The sequence below is a fragment of the Ctenocephalides felis genome, unplaced genomic scaffold (genome assembly GCF_003426905.1).
Source record: "Ctenocephalides felis isolate EL2017-DRISC unplaced genomic scaffold, ASM342690v1 CF-g0.4_SCAFFOLD_01492, whole genome shotgun sequence".
NCBI lineage: Eukaryota > Metazoa > Arthropoda > Insecta > Siphonaptera > Pulicidae > Ctenocephalides > Ctenocephalides felis.
In genome coordinates this window covers 11312512-11338037 of record NW_020537646.1, presented here as the reverse complement: position 1 = coordinate 11338037, position 25526 = coordinate 11312512, and the positions used below count along the sequence as shown (strand labels likewise).

General features: G+C 26.6%; 3 protein-coding genes across 3 annotated transcripts in view; 1 reads left to right on the top strand and 2 right to left on the bottom strand.

The window, feature by feature from the left end:
- The first annotated feature begins 1258 nt into the window (after positions 1-1258).
- LOC113370833 (C-type lectin 37Db-like) lies at positions 1259-5591 on the top strand. Its single transcript, XM_026611516.1, has 3 exons — positions 1259-1267; positions 2295-2403; positions 5347-5591. The coding sequence occupies exons 1-3, from the start codon at positions 1259-1261 to the stop codon at positions 5589-5591; spliced, it is 363 nt and encodes a 120-aa protein (XP_026467301.1).
- A 1878-nt stretch (positions 5592-7469) lies between these two features.
- On the bottom strand, positions 7470-10386 carry LOC113370220 (glutaminyl-peptide cyclotransferase-like). Its single transcript, XM_026610895.1, has 6 exons — positions 10094-10386; positions 8997-9327; positions 8820-8914; positions 8597-8740; positions 8208-8433; positions 7470-7664 (listed from the first exon to the last, which is right to left on the bottom strand). Exons 1-6 carry the CDS (start codon positions 10205-10207, stop codon positions 7510-7512), a joined length of 1065 nt encoding a protein of 354 aa, XP_026466680.1. The 5' UTR covers positions 10208-10386; the 3' UTR covers positions 7470-7509.
- A 1203-nt stretch (positions 10387-11589) lies between these two features.
- Positions 11590-25526, bottom strand: part of LOC113369856 (echinoderm microtubule-associated protein-like 2) — a 38449-nt gene continuing 24512 nt past the window's right edge. The window contains exons 7-17 of the mRNA XM_026610455.1: positions 14934-15101; positions 14277-14414; positions 14103-14175; positions 13831-14037; positions 13499-13700; positions 13235-13425; positions 12686-12940; positions 12359-12613; positions 12182-12269; positions 11885-12111; positions 11590-11725 (exon numbers count right to left, since the gene is read on the bottom strand). Of these exons, the coding sequence (XP_026466240.1) occupies positions 11600-11725; positions 11885-12111; positions 12182-12269; positions 12359-12613; positions 12686-12940; positions 13235-13425; positions 13499-13700; positions 13831-14037; positions 14103-14175; positions 14277-14414; positions 14934-15101 (1930 nt within the window). The 3' untranslated portion in view covers positions 11590-11599. The remainder of the gene's footprint in view (positions 11726-11884; positions 12112-12181; positions 12270-12358; positions 12614-12685; positions 12941-13234; positions 13426-13498; positions 13701-13830; positions 14038-14102; positions 14176-14276; positions 14415-14933; positions 15102-25526) is intronic.

The window sequence follows — 25526 nt, the reverse complement described above, 5'->3', positions numbered from 1 at the left end:
AAATATATGAATAATTCCCTATCGAAAACTGTTATATCTTCAGATTTTAATATTCAGTATCCATATTTCTTTGCAAAAATTGCTTTTAATGCATATCATTTTCAAGTCTTTTTCAGAATAGCATACGTTTCGAGAGATGATCAAAAAACCGTTCCTTTACAAGTCTTTTTTACTTATTTTATTTACTTTTTTTAATATTTACGAATTAAACTTTTTTTATTTACAAATTTAATAGCAATTAGGATCTTATTACTCTATAAGCTATTGAAATATATTTAAACTCAAAACTGAGTTCGCAAATGTTGCTTGTTTAGGATACTCTCCAATGAGAACATTATTTTAGTACAAGAATTTCATAATTAAATGTTAAAAAAAATCACTAGCACCTCTTACTAATAATTAACTATATTAACCGAAATAAAAATAAGAAAGTTTTAATCAGATTGTATGTAAATCATCAATCAACCAAATGTTTTACACATTTCTTACGCCTAAGAACATCAATTTTTACAGAATTTGTCTAATTTACAAAAATGTCTTCATTACTTGTTCTCAATAACTACAAAAACGACAACTTTTGACGAAGACAATTATGGAGAAACTATAAGATTTTTTTTCTCAAAAAAAAAACACAAAAAATTCAAGGTGTTATTGCAGAACACATATTTCAAGCAGATTGCTCGGTCGGATGTTCTTAATGTCATGGTCCAAGTTTCATAAGACTTTGGTATAAGTGATATAAAATTAACCATAATTCTCAGAACAATAAAACTTCAATAAATTTGTAAACTTGTTAAACATATTTACTGTTTTCTCATTAGTAATTTTAAATCAATATTTTTATGACCATAAGGACGACCGTTGGCCTTGACACTTAAATTCGGCGTTAAAAAAATTATTAATAAATTTGCATTTGAAATTAAACCTTGTATGCATTATTTTGTGCATAGCTTTCGCAACTATTATGCAAAAATAACAAAACAAGGTATAGTCTGAAAAACAATTTGATTAAATGATTTAAAAACTAAATAATTTTAAGCTGTAAATTAGTAGTAAAAATTTAACTGCTTGAACATAGAAGAAAGATTAGAATTGGAATTGCAAAAAATGTCGTCCACAGGATAATAGAAAATTCGATGGATTTTAGATAGTAGTGATAAATATTAAAAATAAAAACCTAAAAAAAATTAATTATTGCATTAATGTATATAAGAAAAATAAATGATTAAGCCTAGAATATAAAAGTTGTGGGTATAATATGAACAAGGTAAATATACCTAATGTAAAAAATCACACCTGTGAAAATTATTATCAAATAAGAAGTTAATATGTTATTTACCGTTGTTTTTTTTTTAATTACAACATTTATTACAACTGTTAAATAGTTTAACACCTAGCAATAGTGATAAATAATAACATAAATTTAAATAAATAAGAGTGCAAAGAATAGAATTTACATTAAAATGAAATCCGTAGTATGATGATTTAATATAAAATATAAGCAAATAATAATAAAAATAAATAAAATAAATAAAATTCGAATTCAATGTCATCATCGTCTTTATGACCACATAATAATAATTTGAAATTACAAATAAGAAAAATAAATATGTTAAACAATTTTACAAATTTATTGGAGTTATATTGTAATAAAAACTATAATTTAACTTTGTAAGTTTTAAAATAAAATTGATAAAAATTTGGTAAAATTATAAAATTTTATAGTAAAATTGAAAAAGAAAATTTTTTGATATGTATTTGAGAGCTTCTTCAAATTTGGTCTAAAAAGTTAACAAAGTAATGTGTTAAAAAAATTATAAGTTTTCGATGAAGGTGATAGAATATAAGAAGGCTCCAAAAGAATAAATTATATTTGCATTGTATATATAAGACACATTATATAAACATCGCCTAAAAAAAAATATAAGGAAAAAATAGTCCTAAGCTATAAAAAATGTGATGGGGAAGAAAAATCGATGAATTTTCGATAGGTGTGAAAAAATATAATAATGAGAGGCCGGCCCGAAATAAAAAAAATATATTTGAAATGTATATAAGAAAAATAAATGATGAGGCTAAAATATAAGATGTCTTATATGTATGTAAAAATAATTAAAAAGTAAATAAAAAATAAGAATTAAATAAGAAAAAATATAAGAATTTCAAACCATTTCAGTAAATCGTATCATATTTGTATATAAATACTGTAATTAAATTAATTAAAAATTTAATTCTATATTATATTATTTTTGCGATGCTATTACACTTTATTAAATTATTGTTTCTCATTTTAGGCAAATTGGTATAGAGCAGCACAATATTGTCGTTTCCACGGTATGCACCTGGCAAGCATATCATCACAAGAAGAAAACGACAAATTAGAAAAAAATATACGAGATTTTGGTAAGTAATAATTAATAGCAGGTAATAAAACATTTTCTGAACCTGAAAATCGCAGGTTTTAGCAAAAATGTGGACAAAATATTTAACCTTTTTCTACTAATTATAAAGAAACGGCAGATCATCTCGCAATCGAGTTACATCTAATAACTTTAAAATTTTTGAAATCGGTGCAGTCGTTTTTAAAAAAAACACAGAAGATATGGTGAATCTTGGCTCACATACACACACATACGTTTTAAAATTTTAGTTTAAATGATGGTTAAAAATGATTTGCAATGTCTAGTAAATGTAAAACTAACAAGTCGGATTTTCTGCTGAAACCATAAACTTCTCCTTTGGAAAGTTGCTAAATTAATGCAAACAACCCCGATATAAAATTATTAATTTTATATCCAACGCTCTCAAAATGTATAATTTACTTATTTAAATATTAGAGTCTCGTCGATACTGTTAGAGCAAAGCAAAGGAATCCAATAGAAACAAAAACTATACTATTATTATTCATCTAAATTGCATCTATAAATTATTTCACAACTCTCATTACAACAATTTATAAGACGATTAATTCAAAACCAAAAAGCCTATTATGATCTTTATTGTGAAATTATTTGTAATTATGAAATTGGGAACGGTTTGACGATCCTGAGGCTAAATTCGTAATATAACAAAAAATATTTATGCAATGTTTTGATGAATTAGTACTTCGACGATTAAATCGTGTATGGAACTAATAGGCAATAATGTTTCATTATATATTTAATGGGATGAGTATACAAGGTATTAAAACGAACAAAGCGTAACCACTTTATGGCCAACTATGCCAGATATTTTTATTACTTTCGGCGGAGTTAACTTTTATAATTAAATAGTTTATGAACGCATAAATATTTCATTTGGCTTTAATATTTCAGTGACCTACAACTTATACTGCAACATAAATTTTGATTCAAGACGTAAATTGTACATAATATTTTTATTTGTCGTAAATTTGTTTTACTATTGTGTTCTGAAATTAATATTTAGCTATAGATAAAAGAGGATGTAAGTGGTATTTTATCATATGGCAAGTTGCATAAACTTCCTAGATATGTGTAAATATAATCAATAGGAATTTAGAATTAACAACTTGAAACTTTTGGAAATTCTATTCCATCATTCCAAATTCTGACGACATTTTTTTACAAACTGCAAATTACTTTTAGAAGGAGTATAATATTTTAGGATTTTTTTTATTAATTTAAATATCTGGGACAATTGCTTAATAACATCTAGAAATATTAGATATACAAATAAAATATTACAAAATAAAAGGCTTTCGAAATACTCCAATAAATGGATGTAAAATGATATCCGTACGATGATAATTTAATATGAAATAAAAAGCAAATAATAATTTAGATAATAATAAAATTAATAAATAAAATAAATAAAATTTGTGAATAATAGAGAAATAATACTAAGTACAATAAAAACAATAAATGACAAGTAATAATAAATTAAACTTGTGCAGTATGGCATCGTGCCTTGAGGCAAATTGCTGAAACTTCCCGTACCGTAACGAAATGTTCGAGTAATATTAAATGTTTTCAAATAGATTATTATAAATACTGTAACATTTTCTAATATTTATAAGAATTTTTTAAACTGAATTACAACAAAATTATTTTTTTAAAGCATATAAGTGAGCCATAGAACTTCAACCAGAATTAAAATTAAAATCTGAATTATTTTCGACCAACTCGATTTCTTTTTTCTGCACTCTTTTCTCCGTATATCCATATCAGGTTGACCTGCCTTTGTCAAAAACTAATCAGCATATCTCCCTATCAATAGGATTCTAATATTTTTTCAACCATTTATATCGGATGATCCGTGCGTCCAAAAACGTGGACAAAAAATTGCAGACACATAAACACATCCATTTTTTCTGAGGTATTCCAAAATGTTCAGAAACCTCTAAAACGTAATGATATGCAAAAATTCTCGTTTTCGATTCTTGGCCCATTACTATAACTTATATAATAATAATAATAAAATGAACTCAATCATCACAAGAAATTTCATCAAAAAATTCAAAAACTTCCAAAATTAATTATGAAGAAACGGACCAGTTGTTCTTTACTAAAAACTAGTTTGCACGGTTTCCATCTGAATCTGTAAAACAGCTTATGAATTTCCAAAATTGGTTCAAGGTTTTTGAACCGAAAATTATGCACTTTTCTGCTAATCAACGTAAATTAATCCTTTTTAAATCAATGCAACCGTTTTTTTTTGGAAAACGTCGACGATAGATCAATTTTTAAACATATAAACTCATACTTTTTGTAATATTGGTGCCAATAAACTATTCAGAACAGCTTCCATTGTGAAGAAAAGATAAAATTAACAAATCAGATTTTATGGCGAAGACTACTTTTTCTGGAAGTTATTTAATATAAATACTTAAAAAACTTAACGATGATAACAGAGAAGAAAATGAAAATAAATTGTTTCCTTCCACAATGCGATTTATTTGTTGAATATATAAAAACACATGTTTTTATGGATTTACTAAATAAATTGATAGAAATACTTTCTCAATAACCCAGATCCCTTTTCCGTTAGAGAATGCAATCGAATGGAAATCCCATTTCCATATCTCTTTTAATTTGCCAGTTAAATTAGAATTAACTTAAAAAGTTTCCTTTCCATACTATTTATATAATAAAAACATACATAAAAATGTACATGAAAAATTACCAAAAATGATTTGAATAAAGGAAAAAAAAGATTACCACTCCAAATGGTATAACTTGTTAATTCTACATTTTAAATCAACTTTGCAACAATTTCTCGGTACTTGAATCGCCATTGAATCTTGCTTTACGAAATATATTTCTGTAAACAAACAACTGCAAAAAAAAAACAAAAATGTCACTAACCTTTCAAATATCATCATACCAGGCCTAGGACACGAACACTTCTGGACCTCCGGAACTGATCTGGCCGAAGAAGGAACCTTCTTCTGGATGGCAACAGGAAGACCTATCACTTTCACGAACTGGAACGCAGGGGAGCCCAACAATTTCCGATACGAAAACGGAGAGGAAGAAAATTGTCTTGAATTATGGAACAGAGACGGCAAAGGACTTAAATGGAACGATACGCCTTGTTCATTCGAGACTTACTTTATCTGTGAAGTTCAATAGTTTTATATTTTAAAAACAAATGGATTTACCAGTTCTACCAAATATGAATAATTAATGTAACCACTATAGGTGGATTGTAAACAACAACGGAATATATATATATATATATATATATATATATATATAATACATCTAAGATACTAAGAGGAATATAAGAAATTCCTTATAACGTCAGCAAAATGCATCTTATCATTAAATATGATATTTCTTAGAAAACGATCACTTGTATGATTAAAATTGTAAAAAGTATTTGTAAGTTAATTAAACCGTAAATTTTTTTCAACATGATACTTATCTTCAAAAAAACGTATTCTGTACTACCTTACGCATTTAATAAAAAAATAATATTAGTTATTTTTAAGTAACAAAGTCAATTATTTCAGCGAAAATATTGAATAGAATAAATAATTGTAAAGTCTTACTAACTATAAACACTTTTATATAAAGAAATTCCAAAATGGTATTGTGTATAATGTTAAATTTCAAACATGATTTGTTTTTTAATAAAATTAACAACCCACATTTCGTTGTTAAGAATAAAAAGATTTTGTTTACCAAGGGCCATATAATAATTTTATATAAATTAAATGTTATTCACGCCAAAGATTCCAACGAATAATTTGGCATCAACATTTTTATTCCTTTTCAAATACCGAAAATAGGCTAAAATCAACTTATCTGAAATTATTTTTAGCGTTTATAATAATTGTACATAGTTTTAATTTTATACTAAATTAGAATATAATTAAATTACTTGCGCGATATATTTATAATACTGCCAGTTTGATTATGCAAATAAATGTGTATCACTCGAAAAAAATTTGAATCATTCTGGCTTGATTATTATTAGCATTGCAGATCAATAATAGATATTTTGTATGATATAAGCATCAAATAAAATAAATAAACATTGTTTATAAATTTAGCAAGCAAATTGTTTATGAAATGTTTCATAGATTTAGTTTCAAATAAATTTAGTTGTATGTATGTATAATCATCAGTTTTCACTGTAACACCACATAAATATAAAATGTACATTAAATAAAAATTGTATTGAAAAAAGTGAAATAAAAATTGTTAAATAAATTCATATGCAATTACGTTATTCAAGTATGAAAATTTCAAGAGTATATATTATTCACTTAAGCCTGTAAAACAAGTAATAAGTATCCGTTAGTTGCTATGAAATATATATTTTTGGCAATCCATATTTTGATAAAAAATTTACAATTTACATATTTATAGATAACAGTTCTACTTTAAGCTATTTATACCCAGTCCCTTATATTATAGTCTGTAATACTGATATGCTCTATATTAAGTATAAACAGAGTTTTCACTCCAGAGTTTATTCCTCCAAATATTATCAATTATTATCAAAATATATTACACTTGTTCTGTATTGTGATTTTCCAAAGACAAATCAAGCTGGAATTTGAATTTCAAAAAAAATTGTTTGGGTTGAGGAAAAAAATAATTTGAATGGTAACACAATATGTTTTCAAACCCTGATAAAATAGCAGAGTAGTAAATATTTAAAAGTAACATATTTATAGCCATTGATATATATATTTGTTCTGCATATTAAATATGCAAACCGGTAACACTTAATATGATTTTCGGTCACATCCGCAAAGAATTTTCATTATCATATAAAAATATCAATAATGGAATGAGATAAAATCAAAACTTACAGTTCAACACAAAAATCCATAGTTATCACATTTATAGTTCAAAACTGGGTTTAAAATAAATATAAATATATTAAATTATTGAAATTTACACATCACAAATTTGATCAAATAAAAATTCTTTTGTTAATCATTATTAATTTCTAAAATTATTATGAACATAATAAATTTTGCTCTAAAACCATTTGTTCCATGCAAATTGTACCTGTAATCAACATTTTTCTTTATCAGTGTGGACTCAAATGTAAATATTCAGCTATAAATAAACGTAGTAATTTGTTCAGATTTTCAATAGTATTCATATCTAAAGCAGTCTTATCATCAGCAGGTGTGTGCCACACAGGGGGGAATGGTGTTGGAATTAAATGGAGAATTGGAACATCTAAAAAATACAAAATAATAAAAACTTATAAATTAGATAAGTTGATGAATATTATTTTTTAATATTCAACATTGAAAATTTTATTTATATCTTTGTTTCTGCATTTTTTGTGTAACTGCATGTTTGAAATAAATAAATATAATATTTTTTTTTTTAAATTTTATGTTTTCAATTTCATTTATGTGTTACACAAATTGTAACATATAATTGAAAAAGCATTATAAAAATCATAAATATGTTATTTCTATTTGGTCTGGTTAATAAAATAACTTTTTAAATCCACTTCTTAATAAATTGTTAAATAAAAATTATAAAACTGCAAAAAATTTAAAAACTGCACTTTTTGAATAACGACATTCTAATTTGCATTGCAAATATGTGGATTATTATGTGGCACAAATTTAAGTACTATTAAAAGAATGCATATGCTTTCAATACTTTTAGATATTTATTTATATTTATGTTTATATTTATATATATATATATATATATATAAATATAAATTAGTATGATATATATATATATATATATACATTTAATTACCTCTTTGCAAGAATGGAATGTGATCATCCTCAATGCCTCCATTTCTGGACCTCGGCTGGAAATATGGTGTTGGTTTTCGACAATGCGCACAAGAATGTAACAGGCCTAAGGTACCTAATCTTTCTTCAAGTCTCATAAATCTTAAATACCATCTTTCTGTTTCTTTAAAATAGCTGTAGAATTTTGGATTTGCTGATCCAAGTAAATCAAGTAAGATCAAAACATCCTAAAACAAAAAGAGAATATGTATATAATTTCATAATATTTTAACATATATAAAATACAGAAGTAATAAATATATCCATTTCGCATAAAATTGTCTTTTAGTTTATTCTTGCTGGTTTCTAGACAATTTTAGATATAAACAATAAAAATAATTTAGCTCTTACAATTCTATCTAGCTCGCTGTTGTTTTCTCTATTATTTTTTGGATATGGAGTTGAATGCCATTTTGCAGCTAAATGCTTTGCACCATATATAGAATCTCTTGGACCCCATTCTTGAAAAGCTTCTTCGCCATCAAAGAAAATCAACTAAAAAAAATGTATTATAACATAATAATATCTAAAATTGAGGCAATTTTAGAATTATTGGTTTAAAAAAATATTTTACCTTTAAGCTAACATTATTATCTTCTTTAAAATATGGTTTCAAAATTTCCAACAAATTCAACATCATAGCACATGGAACAGCAGAGTCCGTAGCTCCTATAAAAAATAATTCAGTGTGATAAAACCAAATTTTACATTTAATATATTATGTGGAAATTAATATATTCTGTTCATTTACCAAAGAATTCATCATCTGGAAAATATTTGCTATCATAATGGCAAGCCAGCACCACATAACGAGTAGCATTGGGATTAACTCTTCCAATTATATTCTCAAATACTAATTTTCCAAACCCAGGTGCTTCTTGTTGAAATTTATCGGTTTCCACACTAACCCCTAGTCTTTTGAGTTCACTAATTATATAACGTTTAACTTTGGTATGATTAGGAGTACCAACAACTCGAGGTATTAAAATTTGATCAAGAGTATTTTCAAATTTTGGCATATCACTTAAATTTGAAATTTGTTCGATTTCTGAGTCAGATAAATCATAAGCATTGTGTAGCCTCTGGAAGAAAAAGAAATCTTAATTTAGTTTACACATAAACTATAATGAAAATCGAAATCATAAACTATAATGAAAAAAGAATTGGTATATTGATTTAAAAGTATTTAAAAAATTTCGTTATGTAATTTACACTAAAAATATGATTCACAATCATAGTTCTAAATTAAGCAATGCAGCATAATTTAAAATAAAATTGTATAGTACTAATAATACTAATTATTGTTAATTACACCTTTACAAAATGATTGAATTTATATAAGCATTATAAGAACTTGATGCAATTGATGGATTGGGCACATTCAAATAATTGAAAAACTATATAAATGTCCATATATATTTTTTAAATCGGTTCATTAAATGTAATTAATGGTATTACTTTAATAAATTATTTTGCTGTATTATATTCTTAAAGGAGATAACATCAAGTAAAAAACATAAGATATAGATTTTGGCATCCTTATTATTTTAAACGCTTTGACATCAAATCGTAGATCAACTGACAAAAAGAAAAATATGCAAACTAAACATCAAGATGGAAATAGAATATAAATAAATTTTGTAAATATTGTAAAATAAAACTTATGCTTTAAAATCTTCAAATCCTTCTGTCTTTTACTTGATGTTGTGCCTTCCAAAATAAATATTCTATATGAAATTTTAATTGAATTAACAATTAATAATATCGTTCTGAGCGATTTTTTGTAAAAGGTCAATCAGCACATGTCTTTATTAACTTAATAAAACATAATAAATAAAATAAACTTACTCGTTCTTCATATAACCTAGCGCAGCTGTAAGTCTTCGACAACAAGATTGTGCAACAAACATTAAACAATAACGAATTAAACATTTTTCCGTTCAACAATTTGGTTAAAATCATTTTTGTCTTGTTCAGGTTAGAAAAATCTTCGCACGTCAATAATTATATACTATCGTTAAAATTAATCAAAGATCAATGTCATATAACTGTATTTTCCTCAGAACGTGGCGATTCACATCCCGTGAAATGAAAAACATAATGATCCGATGATTCAAATGGTAATTTCGTGATTGGAAAGTTTATTTGTGCAGTTTGACATTGAATATGACATATTGCAAACAAGTTTTATGTGAACAGGGTGAAGTTGGCAAATAAAAATGTTTGCGCGGCAATTTTGAATTTGTTAACAAATGAATATGAAACGAACTAAAGGGTAAATAATTTTGAATGTACTTTTTATTCATTATATATATTATTATATATATATATATATATATTTGTAGACTAATTTTAGTAAACGCTCTTTAGAGAAAATATTGATTTGATAATAAAGAGAAAATGAACTCATAACTAAATATTGAATTTAACTAATTAATATTTTAATTCATATTTTGAAAAAAGTTCTTATAATAATATCCTGAGGTAATATTTTAGAGACAACTAATATAGCCATATTAAATTAGTTCACTTTCATTTAACATTTTTAAGTTAAATGCGGGATAGTTGCTTTAAAAATACTGTGCATATGTATCGTTTTTTTAATATGATTTAAATGTGTGAAATACCAAATAATTATAGATTTGAGTATATATTTTAGAGAATTATACATGGAATGTCCATAATAACAATACTACTATATAATTAAATAATACTACTGAATTGTAGTTAATACATACAAAGAATTATGGAATATTTCAATAATATGAAATGTAAAATATATTTATAACACTTAACATCTTCAAAAATAATTAATATTTTTATAATTGTAGTGCTTACTAGTGAATTAAATTAAGTTAGTTAAAACTATCACTATAGCTGCATTAATACTGCTACATAAAATAAATGCATTTTATAAAATCATGAATAATACTCGCATGCATAAAGTTGGCTTAAAAAGTAATAAAACAATTTATAAATATTCATTAAGTTTGAATGAATAAATGAATGGCAGCTTATATTTTAGTACTATAAACATGATTAAGAAATTTGGGTGCGTGTGAAGCCAACTTTGAATTAAAAATACTCAAAATAACAATCACTAAAGTATGTTCCAGCCAAATGAAAAATGTTTAAAAAATAACATTATAATATAATAAGTAGATAAACATTAACAATTATAAATAGTATCCTAGATTTTAAATATAATCTTTGATTATTAAAATTAAACTATACGACTGTAAAAATTTAACCACAATTTTTCACACTTGAACATTAGTTATTTGAAAATTTGTGCTTGTGCACTCAAACAATTATGTCAAGAATTAGTTAATTTAAATAGTTGTCAAAAATACTTTATTCAATTGACCATTGTAGAACACTGGTGTCATTTCCTCCCAAAGAAATTAGTCTGGAGTCATCAAATAAGAAACGGACTGAGGTAACATGGCTGCTATGGCCCCCATAGGAATGGCAAAGAGACTAAAACAGATAAAACTTGAAATATGTATCCAAATTTAATTTAATATTATAAACAAGTAATTTGAATCTAAATTTGAATATATTCAAAATGCCTTAAACATTGTGAATATTATTTACAATAAAAAAAATTAAAAATATTTCTAAAATAATAAATTATACCTTAAGTTGAGAAGCAGGATATGAGTACAGGTTTACTTTTCCGAAGTCATCAGCTGTGGCAAGTAGTTCTTCATCATTGCTACGAGCACAGGAGTTAATATCTGTACCATCTGCCCCTTCAGGCCAAATGCCGATAGAGTTAAAAGCTAAAACACAATTGTGAGTAGCCCATTGTACATCACGCAAATTGCTAGAGCTTGTAACTTGACGACAAACACTAGGATTCCCTTAAAATTCAGAAGAGTATTATTACAGTTTATCCACAAACTTTGTTTAAAACTTTGAAAATTAACTTACAATATAAAATTTCATAATCTCCTGAGTTACTACGAATATACTGCCCATCTGCTGACCAGTCTAAATGGGTTACAAAACTTGAGTGACCCTGTAAATGTAAAACAAACATCAATTTTTATTCTTAAAAAGTATAAGATAATAAATAAAGTAAATGTAAAAATAAATATATTATCTTACCGCACAACGTCCTACTCTTGAATATTTCCTACATTCCTCACTGACTTGGTAAACATATACATAGTTATCCCGTGATCCAAGAGCCAACATGGTACCATCAGGTGAGAATGCAACACATTGTATTGGTTCTTGTCCATCATGGTGTTTTGTGATCAGATCGCGGCTGACCGAGTCATATACGTGCCATTCACCGGTCAACGTACCGCAGACGATTACACTACCATCCGGAGAGAAAGTGCAGCTTTGGCATTTTTCCTAAACATGTAATAAACCGATTTTATATTTTCACTCAATAACTTATACAAAATTTGATATATATCTAATTACCCCGATATCTTTGCTCCAAACAACGGAATGTGATAATGAATCCCACATCTGCAGTAGACAGTCTTGTCCGGCGGTCACAAATTGCGTCAAAGTAGGATGGGTTGCCAAAGCCCAAAGCTCATCCGTGTGTCCCATAACTGCTGGTTGGAAGGCACCAGCTGGGCCTGTTAGAATACAATTTCTAGTTGTGCCAATCAGAAGTTGAGTTCCACGGCCTTCTGATACTACACGGACACCGCCAAAGTGCCCTTCAACCTGGTAAAATAAATAGTAATTTTTTATTAAAAGAGTGCATAAATAATTTAAACATATTCATGAAAAGTTGGCTTTTGATAATTAATAAAATATTACCATTGTTATAATTCTATTAGGGGCTGTTCAAGTATTACGTAAGCACTGCACTATAGAGGGGCGGGGGGGTTATTGATTTGCTTATTTTGGGTAAAAACTTTGGCTTACTTTTGCTGACAAAGGGGAGGGAGGGGTAAATAATTGTAATAAATCTGCTTGCGTAATATTTACTAAGGGAACGATCCCTTATTCACTTACTTGTTCTTCTGAAACTTGATTCAGATCATCATCAAATGTGACCAGTCGTCCATCTTTTCCACCTCCAGTAACTAAACCGCCGTCTTTCAAAGCGCAAATTGAAAATATTGAACCCTCGTGAACTTTCCTAATCATGTGGCTAATTGTATTTGTTCCTCTTCCCCAAACAATAATATTTCCATTAGAATCACCTGCAGAAAAATTAAAAACAAATAATTATAATATTGTAGTGTTGAAATGAATCTTTTATCTTAATTATCTTACCTGTGATGACGTCACCAGCTTGGTTGAATGCTACACTTGTAACATATTTAGGCTTTTCACGGTTTTCAAACACACCCATCTTTTTATACAATGTGCATCCATTGTCCAGTGTCCAAAATGCAATGTGATTTTTACCACATGTAATGATTCGGTTCAGATCTAGTGGATGGAATTCAGCAGAAACCACTGTGTCTACAGAGCACTAAAATCATATCATAATAATCAATTGAAGAGCCTAATTTATTATGTTATCAATTTTGACCAAGATAAAAAGTGCATTTAATTAAATCTTTCTGTGAGATTTTTGATGCCGTTTGTGATTAAAAACTCACTTTTGTTTGTGTAATTTTCTGTCCATTCTCGCCCTTCTGCCATTCCCAAACGGCAATGGCATGATCTGGCGAATCGTCAACGGAACACAACATCGCACCACCATCAGCTCGGCTGAAGGATAAACAAACTACGGAACCCACAATTTCACCTGATCCTATGACTGCCATTGTGGCTAAGGAAACGGAATTCCAAACGCGAATATGAGCCTAAATATATGATAAAGGATAAAAATAAACTTTGGATTCAATGGTATTTTTTAAAACATTTTTACCTGTGCATTTTCTTTATTGTGACCAGCACATTGACCTGTTGCAACTAACAACTTATTGGGATGCACAGCCAAACTATGGAAAATAAAGCAACAAATTCAAATATTAACTGTGATTAATTATTTTATATATCATAGTGTTGACTGTTTATTTATTTTTGTGTATAAATATTTTACCTCTTAATATCATCAGTATGTCCGAGATAATGACGCTGGCTTTGCTCATCAACATCAAACAACACCACTGTTGCAGCTACAAAATACACCATTTCACCAGTGGGCAGTAAATAAAGATTCGACCGGCAATCACGGCCTCTAAAATAAATAACAATTTGTAATAATTATGGTTTCTTGACATACGTTTATAAATGAATATAACAAAATATTATATGTAATAACCTGTATATATTTCTCATGCAAATTGCCTCCTACGATTTTTATCGATATTTCTTAGACAGTAAGATGTTTTTACCAAATAAGAAAATATTTACGTTGACCGTATGGCTAGTTCATAAATAAAGATTATACATTGAGGCAATAAACTTCAATAAAGTATTATGTAATGTATCATTACCTAATGAGTTCTTTAACATTTTGAAAAAAAAATTATAGAAGTTTCAAACAAATACAGTTCTCATTTCACTATTTGGCAAAATTTTTATCAAATTTACCAGAAAAGCTCAATTTTTTATCAAATTTACCATGTCATAGATTATTTGTAAAGTGAATATTATTAACAGTTACCTCAAAGTAATATATATTTTTAAAGTACGCAAAGTAGGCATTAATTTTTGCATTTTGAATATAAAAAGTTATTTATTATATTTTGCCAACCTGTATCCATAAACCCAATCTAGCTTGAGTTTCTTCGAAGGGGCCGCCTTAACTTGAGAAATATCATAGCTTTCTTGTTGATCTGTTGGACACTGGACAGATATTGGGCGACTCCTGAGGAAAAATCTAACGGTTCCATCTTCTTCATTGTAGGATGCTTCGCGAGAGCTGAAATCAAAGAATTTAATAATCTAAATATTTTTTTATTTATTTGAATGAAAATAGAAATTTTAAGCATCTCAGATAGACGAAAGTGTCTGGTATGAGAGATCGTACAAAATATCTACACAATAGTATATATTTGTTTTCTACATGTCATTATTATATATATGTAAGAAAAATATAAATATGAAAATAAATATGAAATTGATAAATGTTAAACGATAGAATTATAAAATAATTAATAATTATTGTAAATAATTAAAAACTTCCACGAGCAATTACTTATCTAGATATTAATTTAGTCTGATTAAATTATTGTAATATACTCCCAAAATAAATTACACATAAAATTAATATCTTATTAAAACGTTTTTATATAAATCGATCACATAAACTAGAGCATTATAAACACGACCAGAAACCGCAACAATCAACTCATTACAATGAAAGTCAATAGACTGGAGCAGACACGACATTATTATATTTGCATCAAATATTGATTATATTGCTTAATATTTGAACATAAACATATGCATTTCATTGCATATTATATTTAAAAAAACCGCAAGGCATATCTTTAGATAAAAATAATAGTATATATATAGATTTAGTAGAATCAAATTGTAGATTATAACGTAAATTAACATATAAGGTTGCAGATTATTTTAGATTGCCATCATAGATCTTATATTATGTAATATAAGGGGTATGATTGTCATGAATAAAAATTTATTTTTACGTTTAATTTTCACTGCCTGCTACTTTTTATCAAAACGTCAAAAGAATTTTCAACTATTAATACTACTAATCAACTAATAAGGTTTCATCGAATCGAAATTTTGAATCGCCTCAGCTATTTTATTGAGAACGTGAACGAAAGATCAAATTTTTGCTTACATATACATGAACAAGTACTCTTTCGAATTCTGGTCTCAAACGATTCAGAATGAGATCATAATTGGGAACAAACGATCGAAGTAACAAAATTAGCAAGTGAGATCTTCTAACGGAAAGAAACTTCTAAGTATAAGTTAATGTAAAGTATAAGTATATCTTGAAGATAGTTGTACATATTTTTTTAAATGAAAGGCATTTATGTATAGAAGAAATGAAAATCTTTAAAAACAAATCTATCAAATAATTATAATGTGAAGAGAACAGAGCATAAAAATAATGTAAATAAACATATAATTTTTCATTCGGTTTTGATATAACCTAGGTAGATTTCAACAGATCGTCTTCATGTGCATCGAAGAATTCAAACATCAGCAAATTTGTTTTTTATTCATCTTAATAAAACATTTCTTCATTAAATATAATATTATTTTATTTTCCATTATTCCTGACCTATATCGCGAGATGCGGGTATTGATCGCGCCGCAGATGTAAAGAGCTACGGTGGAGACGCCAGCTGGAAAAGCTGCAGCTGCTCAAGGCCTTGACCTTGCTAATGTTGCGTTGGTAGAGAAACAATCGCGTTCGTACTAAAAGCTGATATTAATTGGCAAATACTGCCAAATAACATGCAATGATGTAATAACAGGCTTTTGAACTGTTATTTTTTCAATATAGGCGGTGTAAGTTTCTAATTTAAAAAATTATAGATACCGAATAGCTACAATGATTAGAAGTAACATACAGTAAATTGTAATAACAATGAGTAACTATTTATACATCATAGATATTTATTTATATTAATTTAGACATGACATTGGATAAGCATTATTCATTGAGAATCCCGAGTTGCTTCGTAGCTAAGAAAGTTTCCAAAAATCTCCTTATATTATTGATGACCTGTTATTACGAATGACAGCTTCGCCAACCAAAAATAGTATGAGTACACATTTGCCTTCACCAGCAAATGAATAAATAATAAATCATAGAATTCCATTATGTCATAAAATACTTGAAGTATAATGAAACATTTTTAATGTTCCCTCTATATTTAAATGATAAAATAATAAAAATAATAAATCTATAAAGTTAATATAAATGGAACAAACTAAAATCGTAAATGGCACTGTGTGATGTACAAAATATTTTATTGTGTGTTGAAAACCTATATGGTATTGATTTTATTTGGAATCCAGACAAATAGTTCAAAAGTTAAATAGTTTGCAGCTCATATTTAAGTAAATACTTCGTTGGCAATTGGATTATGCATTGAGCTTCGGTATTTCAGACATTTTTTAAACTCAAAGGTCAAACACGAGCTATTGAATTTCGCATATTGTTCTTTCTGCAAAGCAGGTAAATTGCAAATTGAATTATCTGGTTGAATAAAGTTTTAATTTAGCTATCTGTAATAATGACAATGGAATTACCTAACTGATTTTCATTGATTAAATTAGTTTTCACTAAAGCTCAACAATTGTTTAAGTATTTATTGTAATCAACGTTTGGAAGCCTGATTAAAATATATGTTCGTAATGGGAAAAATAAATATATACTATCATCTTGTTTATAGTATAAATAGATACAAAATGAAGAAAATACAAAATATAAATTAAGTGATAAGTGTCATACTAATTGGTTCTTAAATACACGTCGTACAATTTTTTTTAAAAGACAATGTAGATATATAATTTTCATACTTTGACTACTAGTGTAAAAATCAGTAAAGTCATTATGAAGTAGATGAATATATTCATATGTTCTCCCATAATTTTACTGATAATGAAAAATTTATTATTGATACTTAATTTATATTGTCTGACGTAAGTTCCTAAAATTTTGAAATAAATTACTATATTATTTTTATTTAAAAAGAGGTGAAAAATAATACTTCAATTTTTATTTGAACAGATACTAAATAAGAATATTTTGTTGATATGATAAAGAATAAAATATGCAAACTAAAATAAAATGAAGTATAAAAATTACTCAAAAAGCTTTTAATAATTGATCTAAAAGAATTTTCGAATTCATAACACTTTTGCAAATAATAACAAACACTTTCATTCTATCATTATCATTATTATCATTAACTAACATTGTCATTTTAGCAAGCATTCATATGAATATTAACACAAATTTATTGGCTTATCTAATTCGTATGATTCATTTAAACATAGAATATGCATTACTTATAAAATATGCATGCAAAAGCTCGAACATTAGTCATGTATTTGAAGGAATAAGGGATGATTGAGGTAGATAGATATTATCATGATATAGTATATGTTGCAATCAGGGACAAAACAATGGAAATGACCTAGATTTTTACGAAAAATTACTATAGGATATAAATCGAATAAAGTGATTTGTCAATTTTTTATGTCAATAAAATAATATATTAATTGTAAATAATTATAATGAAGTTTGTTAATGTAAATATTTAGTGCATTGAATTATGTCTAGATTATTGTACAATCGACTCGATCATATAATGTATATTACAAAAAATTCATGGAATTCTAGTTTACTATTTATTTAACTTGTCAAAATTTTTCTCGTATTTAGATTTTTGATTATCCCTAAGTATAAACTCATATTTGGTGACAGTTATTATAATGCTAGAAAATCTAAATATCGTTATTTGTGAAATCGCATGAGGTTGAATAACATTTGAATTTGATAGACAAAAATACTTCCTTAATATGTTTTAAATATCATTTCATAGCAAAGTTTCTACTCTATGATATTCACATACATTTGTCATATATTGTAGACCAGAAACTTGCTTATTGCTGGTCAATCGCTAACAATCGAAACTTTTATTCAAGACAAAAATAATTGAAGTGATGCCATAGTAATTATATTACCATAATTATATTATATTACTTTCAATGTCAGCTTTAATAACATTAGTATCGACTGAATGCATGTTGTCTAGGTGAGAGAAGAACAAAACACAATTTTTCATCAAAAACCATTGTATATATAAGTGAATGTTGATATATATTTTCGTTGTCACCTATAATAATGATATACGAAGGAGTGAATAATTACTTAGGCATTTCTACGCAAGCATTGTTTTATTTCACATAAATCAGGTCACGCCTTCAGAAAAATTTGACGCTCACATATAAAAAAAAGGAAGTCTATTAACAAAAATTCTAACTAGTAATATTTTACAACGACCAGATTTTTTTAAAGATCCTCATTTTGAAAATAAATGAATTGTGAGCAAAATTATAAAATAGGTAAACAATTAAAGATGATCTTCCGACTAATACGTGTTCTACAATGTAACGGCTATATGAATAAATAATAATTGTAGTATTAGCAAGTCTAAACGAAAAGACCTTGAGACAAATTATTATGTATTCCGGGAAAAGTAGTGATTTCCAAACGTTTAATAACCATTAATTTTTATATGGGGATTTTAAATGGGATTTAACAATTATTCATAAACTATAATCGACAAATAGTTATATACGCACACTCATAATAATTTTTTTTCACAACCAACTTTATAGAGCTAAAGATTTAAAAATTTAATTTTCATACATTCTCATAAAGCTGTCTGTTGATTTATTTATTTAATAGTTATAAACAAATCAAAAATTTAGTTAAGTGAAATTAGAAAAATAATTAATTGATGTCATTTTAACCCAAATCAATTTTTAACTTTGATTCATTGATTTACAGGCTGCTCTAGATAAAATCTGATGAGATCAGTTAAAAACAACATCAAATATTTTTTATAGTGATCAAAAAAATTAAAATAAGATTTTATTTGCTATAACATATTTATTGTAAAATTGAAATAAATATTTTTAAACTCTAATATCGTTCAAAACTCCATAATTATTATATTTTTTATGAAGTTATTTTGTAGATTGCACGCACGAGTTAGCATTATTGCTTATTCTGATCGTATATCTCTGTATAAAACAACAGTTCGTTATATGCCATCGTGATTTCAATAAAGGTTCGTTTTTTATTCCTATTAGAATTAGAAACCGCTATTCGAATTCATATCACTTATCTTGAACAGTAAATATATAATACATCGGCGGTTACACTTTCTGTTTCGCATAATTTGCAGAGGAAATTACTTTATTAATGATTTTGTCAAATAAAATAATAATTTTAAATGATATCATAAAATATTTGAGTAATTTGCATCCATAAAACAATAATGGTAACATAAACACAAGAAAAAGTAATATACACCCTTCAAAATACAATTTTTGAGTAAGTCAATAAATGTTAAACGTTATATTGTTAATTTCATAAATTACTCTGATTCCTGAAAAAATACTTTCTATTTCTCAGAAACTCGTTACTCATGGGTTCTAATAATAATGTATTGCAAAATAAGTTGCTCAAGTATAAATAGAACACACTGATGAACACAAGTTCATGAAATAAATACTGTGTTATTGTATTAATAGAAACTATATTGTTTATCCAAATGGATTTGCCAGCTTGGCAATTAAGTTATATTATTCACTACAATAAAATTGACTTTTTTTCTTAATAAATAGTGAATTTAATATGACTTTTAATAAAAAATTTGTTTCATATCATATTGTTCGATTTCAAAAATCTGTATGTTAACATCTTATGATGGAGGTTGCAAACCGAATAGCAAATGGATCAAAATAACAAATTTGATCTTACTTAAAAAAAGAATAATTCTTAAAATTAGAAATTTAAAGTTATTGCCAATATCAATGTATCACTACCTCATAGCAGTGTTTTCCAAACTGTGGGACGAGTGAATTATCAGAAAGACATGCCGATATTACCAAAATTCTATATTCGGATATAAACCCAAAAAGAAGAATTGAAGTAAAACAATAAAAAAAAAATTGATATAATATATCACACATACAAATATGTACATAAATATGTACAAATATGTAAATATGTACATAAAAATTATGTACATATATAATATATTATATTAATGATTGACTCGTTAAAATTTTTCCAAGCATATAACAGGTCTCGATAAGAAAAATTATTTAAAACCTTTTTTAAAACTTTTTCATTTATTTTATTTTAATTTAATATTTATTTTAATTTAATAGTTATTAAAAATCGTGTTAAAATAACTTGTTATAATAATTGATGCATTATATTTCTCGTGTTTTTTGTTTTTTCTTCAAATTATTTGTAAGTACTGAAAATAGGTCAAATCAGGACCCAAAACGTTTGACAATAAAACATTTTACTTGAATAAAATAGTTTCAATTATCGGATAGACGCCAAAGAAAAACTTTATTATAATATATTATATTATATATGTGCATAATTTTCATTTATCAAATATTGTATATTATTTGTAGCCCTTTAAATATATAATAATATTTGAATAGTTTATATTCATAGCTACAAAATCATATGCAATATTGGGCATACAAATTATGTGCTTATAGTTTTTGAAATTATAGATTTTTAAAAAATCAAGGAAGAGCAACTTTTTTAACTTTTCTAAACTAAACGTTTATGTTTTCATAAAAAATCCGATTCGCTAATTTTATGTTTTCTCGGCGTATCAAGTCATTCTGAATCGAATGAGACCAAATTTGGAAAAAGTATGTGTGTGTATGTGAACAGATTTTTTCCCGTAAATCGACGTTTTCTCAAAAACGGCTGGGCCGATTTCAAAAATTTAAAAGCTATTCGATGTATCTCGGCGAGGACTATCGTTTGTCAGTTTTGTGGGACGATCGGCCGAGACGTTTCTTTATAAATGGCAGAAAAGTGAAAAAAAATTCGTCTACGTTTTAGCCCGCAATTCTGAACCGATTATAAAAATTCAAAAACCGTTCGAAAGATATTGATTGGGAATCGTGCTGATTAGTTTTTGGTAAAGATCGGCCGGGACGTTCAAATTCATCAAAGTTTGAGAATATGAGTAGTTTTTTTAACGTTAGCTAAAATTAAGATAAAACGATTTACTTGGTATAACAATATAGTACTTGGTCTTAATAAACATACTTAACTATAAAAATCCTACGGAAACTGGTTAAAAATGTATTGATTTTTGAAAAGTTGCTTTTTGAAAATACTCCGAGTTAACGGAGTAATCCTCTCGGAATACTTCTAATCACTCATAAATTAATTTGTTTATTATTAATTAGGTCGATTATTTAAACATATCGGGAAGTTTATGTAAGTTGCCTCAAGGCTACATACTAAACCAACTAGTTATGTGTGATACAAGAAAATCGTAAGCCACATAAAAGTAAAAAATGACAAATTTAATAAATTTAATACTAATTTAGATAAATTTATAATGATATTTTAAATTACCAACATATATTACTAAACAATAACAATAACGCGTATTTTGGATAACGTGTAAATTAATGAAAATTAAATAAAATAAAATTTATGATACAGGTAAGAGACAATAAACTGCACCTCTTCTGTAGTTATTTATTTGACTATAAATAGCTTCATGACTGTCCGCAATCAACGTTTGCGACAATTTATAAATAACACGCTTAGAATAATTGTTACCAAATTACCGAAAAATCTAGTTAAAATAAACGTTACATTTCTCGTATAGAATCAATTTATATAAACCCTAGTTTCGCTGATATTAAAATATTAAACTATCAATTTCTTCAAATCCGCACTCACCTCATTTTCTGGATATATCACAACAGAGTATACGTCTTAATAAAAATCGCTCACTTTCAAGGATACACCAATTAGCGAAACAATTCCAAGCAACAAAAACACACCGAATCAACAGTCGGCCGCCCGTTGAAAGATTACGGTTGAACTAATCCAATTTCCTATAAACAATAACTAGGAGTGCTCACGATGTTAAAACGAACACAGAACAGATCTCAATTCGAATGGTTCGCGGCGTGGATCCGTGTCGCGTGACCGAGCCGCAGGTTTGAATTTCTGGCTTCGTCGGAACTCGGAAGCGGTCGGATTGGTAATGGACAGTGGCGCACTTTCTAATAAGAATATGTGGTAATAAGAAAAGTCTAATAAGACTGGTGGTGCATGGCATCGTGCCTTGAGGCAAATTGCTGGAACTTTCCGTATCATAATTTAAAAAAAATTGGCATTAAAATTTTAAGATAGATTGAAACAATTCAATTTTCTTGAATTTGATTTTTTTTTTTTAATTTCAATTTTTTAAGCATTAAACATTATAACTCTTGGTATGGAACCCATAAAAATGTAAACATAATTTGTATTTGTTATTAAAATCTCCTCAGGACCTTATACATGTAGTATAAGGTATATGGTATATGCTACCTTATACATTATAAGGTATATGCTAGTGGTGCATGGCATCGTGCCTTGAGGCAAATTGCTGGAAATTTCCGTATCATAATTTAAAAAAATAGCATTAAAATATTAAGATGTATTGAAAAAATTCAATTTTCTTGAATTAGAATTTTTTTAAAATTTCGATTTTTTAAACATTAAATATTATGAATCTTAATACCAAAACTTAATTTAGACAAAATTTAGTACATTAATAAAAGGTGAACCACTGCGTTTTTCTCTTAAAATTCTATGTTATTTATAAAATTAATTACTAAATGTTTTCCTATATAGACAGATTGTAATTTATACGAAAAAAAAATATGAATCTTAGTATGGAACCCATAGAAATGTAAACAAAAATTTGTATTTGTTATTAAAATCTCTGTAAAATATCTGATAATTTGATGTGAATATGTCCTAATGATCATTTTTGACAGCCAAACGACATTTTCTTCTTGTTTGATTGGATATTTGAAACCACTAGATCTGAATTCTTAAAAATTTGATCAATACCTAATTTCATCAATACAAATAAAATGTTTATTGAATCATTCAAATCGGATGCCCAGTTATCTCCAAAACTAAATTACGAAATATTACTTTCCCTGAGAAAGTATTCTTATATTTTAAGAAACACGTCTTAAATAAAGGTGACCATGTCATTTTTTAAAAAATCGACGCAAAATTTTATAGCTAATTAATTTAAATAAATTAAATATGAATTTTGAAATGGTTTTTACTATAAATTGTTCCTAACAAAAACTAAACTGAAACTAAAATATAAAAATAATCAGTAGCGCACTTTCTAATAAGAAAGATATAATAAGAAAATTTTGTAACTCTAAATATCACTTTCCCTCAGAAAGTATTCTTACATTTTACAAAACACGTGTTAAATAAAGGTGACCATGTCCTTATTATTTAATAAATATGAATTTGAAAATGTTTTTTACTATAAATTGTTCCTAACAAAAACTATGAGAATATATAAATAATCAGTAGCGCAATTTCTAATAAAAAAAAGTTTAATAAGAAAATTTTGTAACTCTAAAAAATCACGTTTCCCCAGAAATCATTATGATATTTTAAGAAACACGTCTTAAATAAATATGGCAATTAATTTAAATAACAAAAATGATTTTTTACTGTAAATTGTTCCTAACAAAAACTATGAGAATATAAAAAAACAGTAGTGCACTTTCTAAAAAGAAAAGTTGAATAAGAAAATTTTGTAACTCTAAATATCACGTTCCCCCAGAAATCATTCTGATATTTTAAGAAACACGTTTTGAGAAAAATTGATCATGGATCCTCATTTTAAAATCGGCATGAATACTATAAGTAGCTAATTAATTTAAATAAATTAAAAATGATTTTAAAAATTATTTTTCAATAAATATAGACTTAACAAATACTTTGAGAATATGAAAATAATTAGGTTATTTTAAAATAAATAATTAAATTTAATTAGAATTATTTACAAAGTATTGTGAGTAGAAAACTTTTATATCATCCAGAAATATGAATATCTTTCAGTCGGCCTTTTTTGGCTTTAAGCATTGTATAAAAATATATATAATTTACTTCACAATTAACTTTAGTAATTACGTAGTAACTGTATATTATGTATATAACTGTAGTAATTTTGTTTTTAATGTGTCTATTTCAAATCGCGTATTTTGGAACGAAGAATCCAGGACCGTTCGGGTCTGAATAAATGAAAAGTTATTGCAATAATTTTGTATTTTAAAACTTGAGCAAAAAAATAAAATATACGAATATACAAAGTGTCGGTTCAAAACAAAATTAGCTCTCTTGGCCTTTGCGATAGCATTTAGCTACATATATATTTTTTTATTCAATAATTATAATGGTATCATTTTAATTGTAAGCACAAGTCATCATACCGTAAAAATAGTGTAGGTGAAAATGTATGTTGAACAAAGTGCGACACTGAATTGTTTGACTAGATAATACCATGACTTAATAATGTATCATCATGTACAAAAACACAGATGTCATGGAACGTAAGTTATCAAATAATTATTGTTTTTATTCGTATAATTGTATTATGTTTACGTGGGACAATTGTCATGTGGGTGAACTTCAATAACCAAAATCAATAACCAATGACCTAGTGACACCTATTTCCGGTAAAATGATAAATTTCATTAAATAAAGTAAATTGGCAGAACTATGGAATAATAGAATCAATGATCAATGAGATCAGAACAT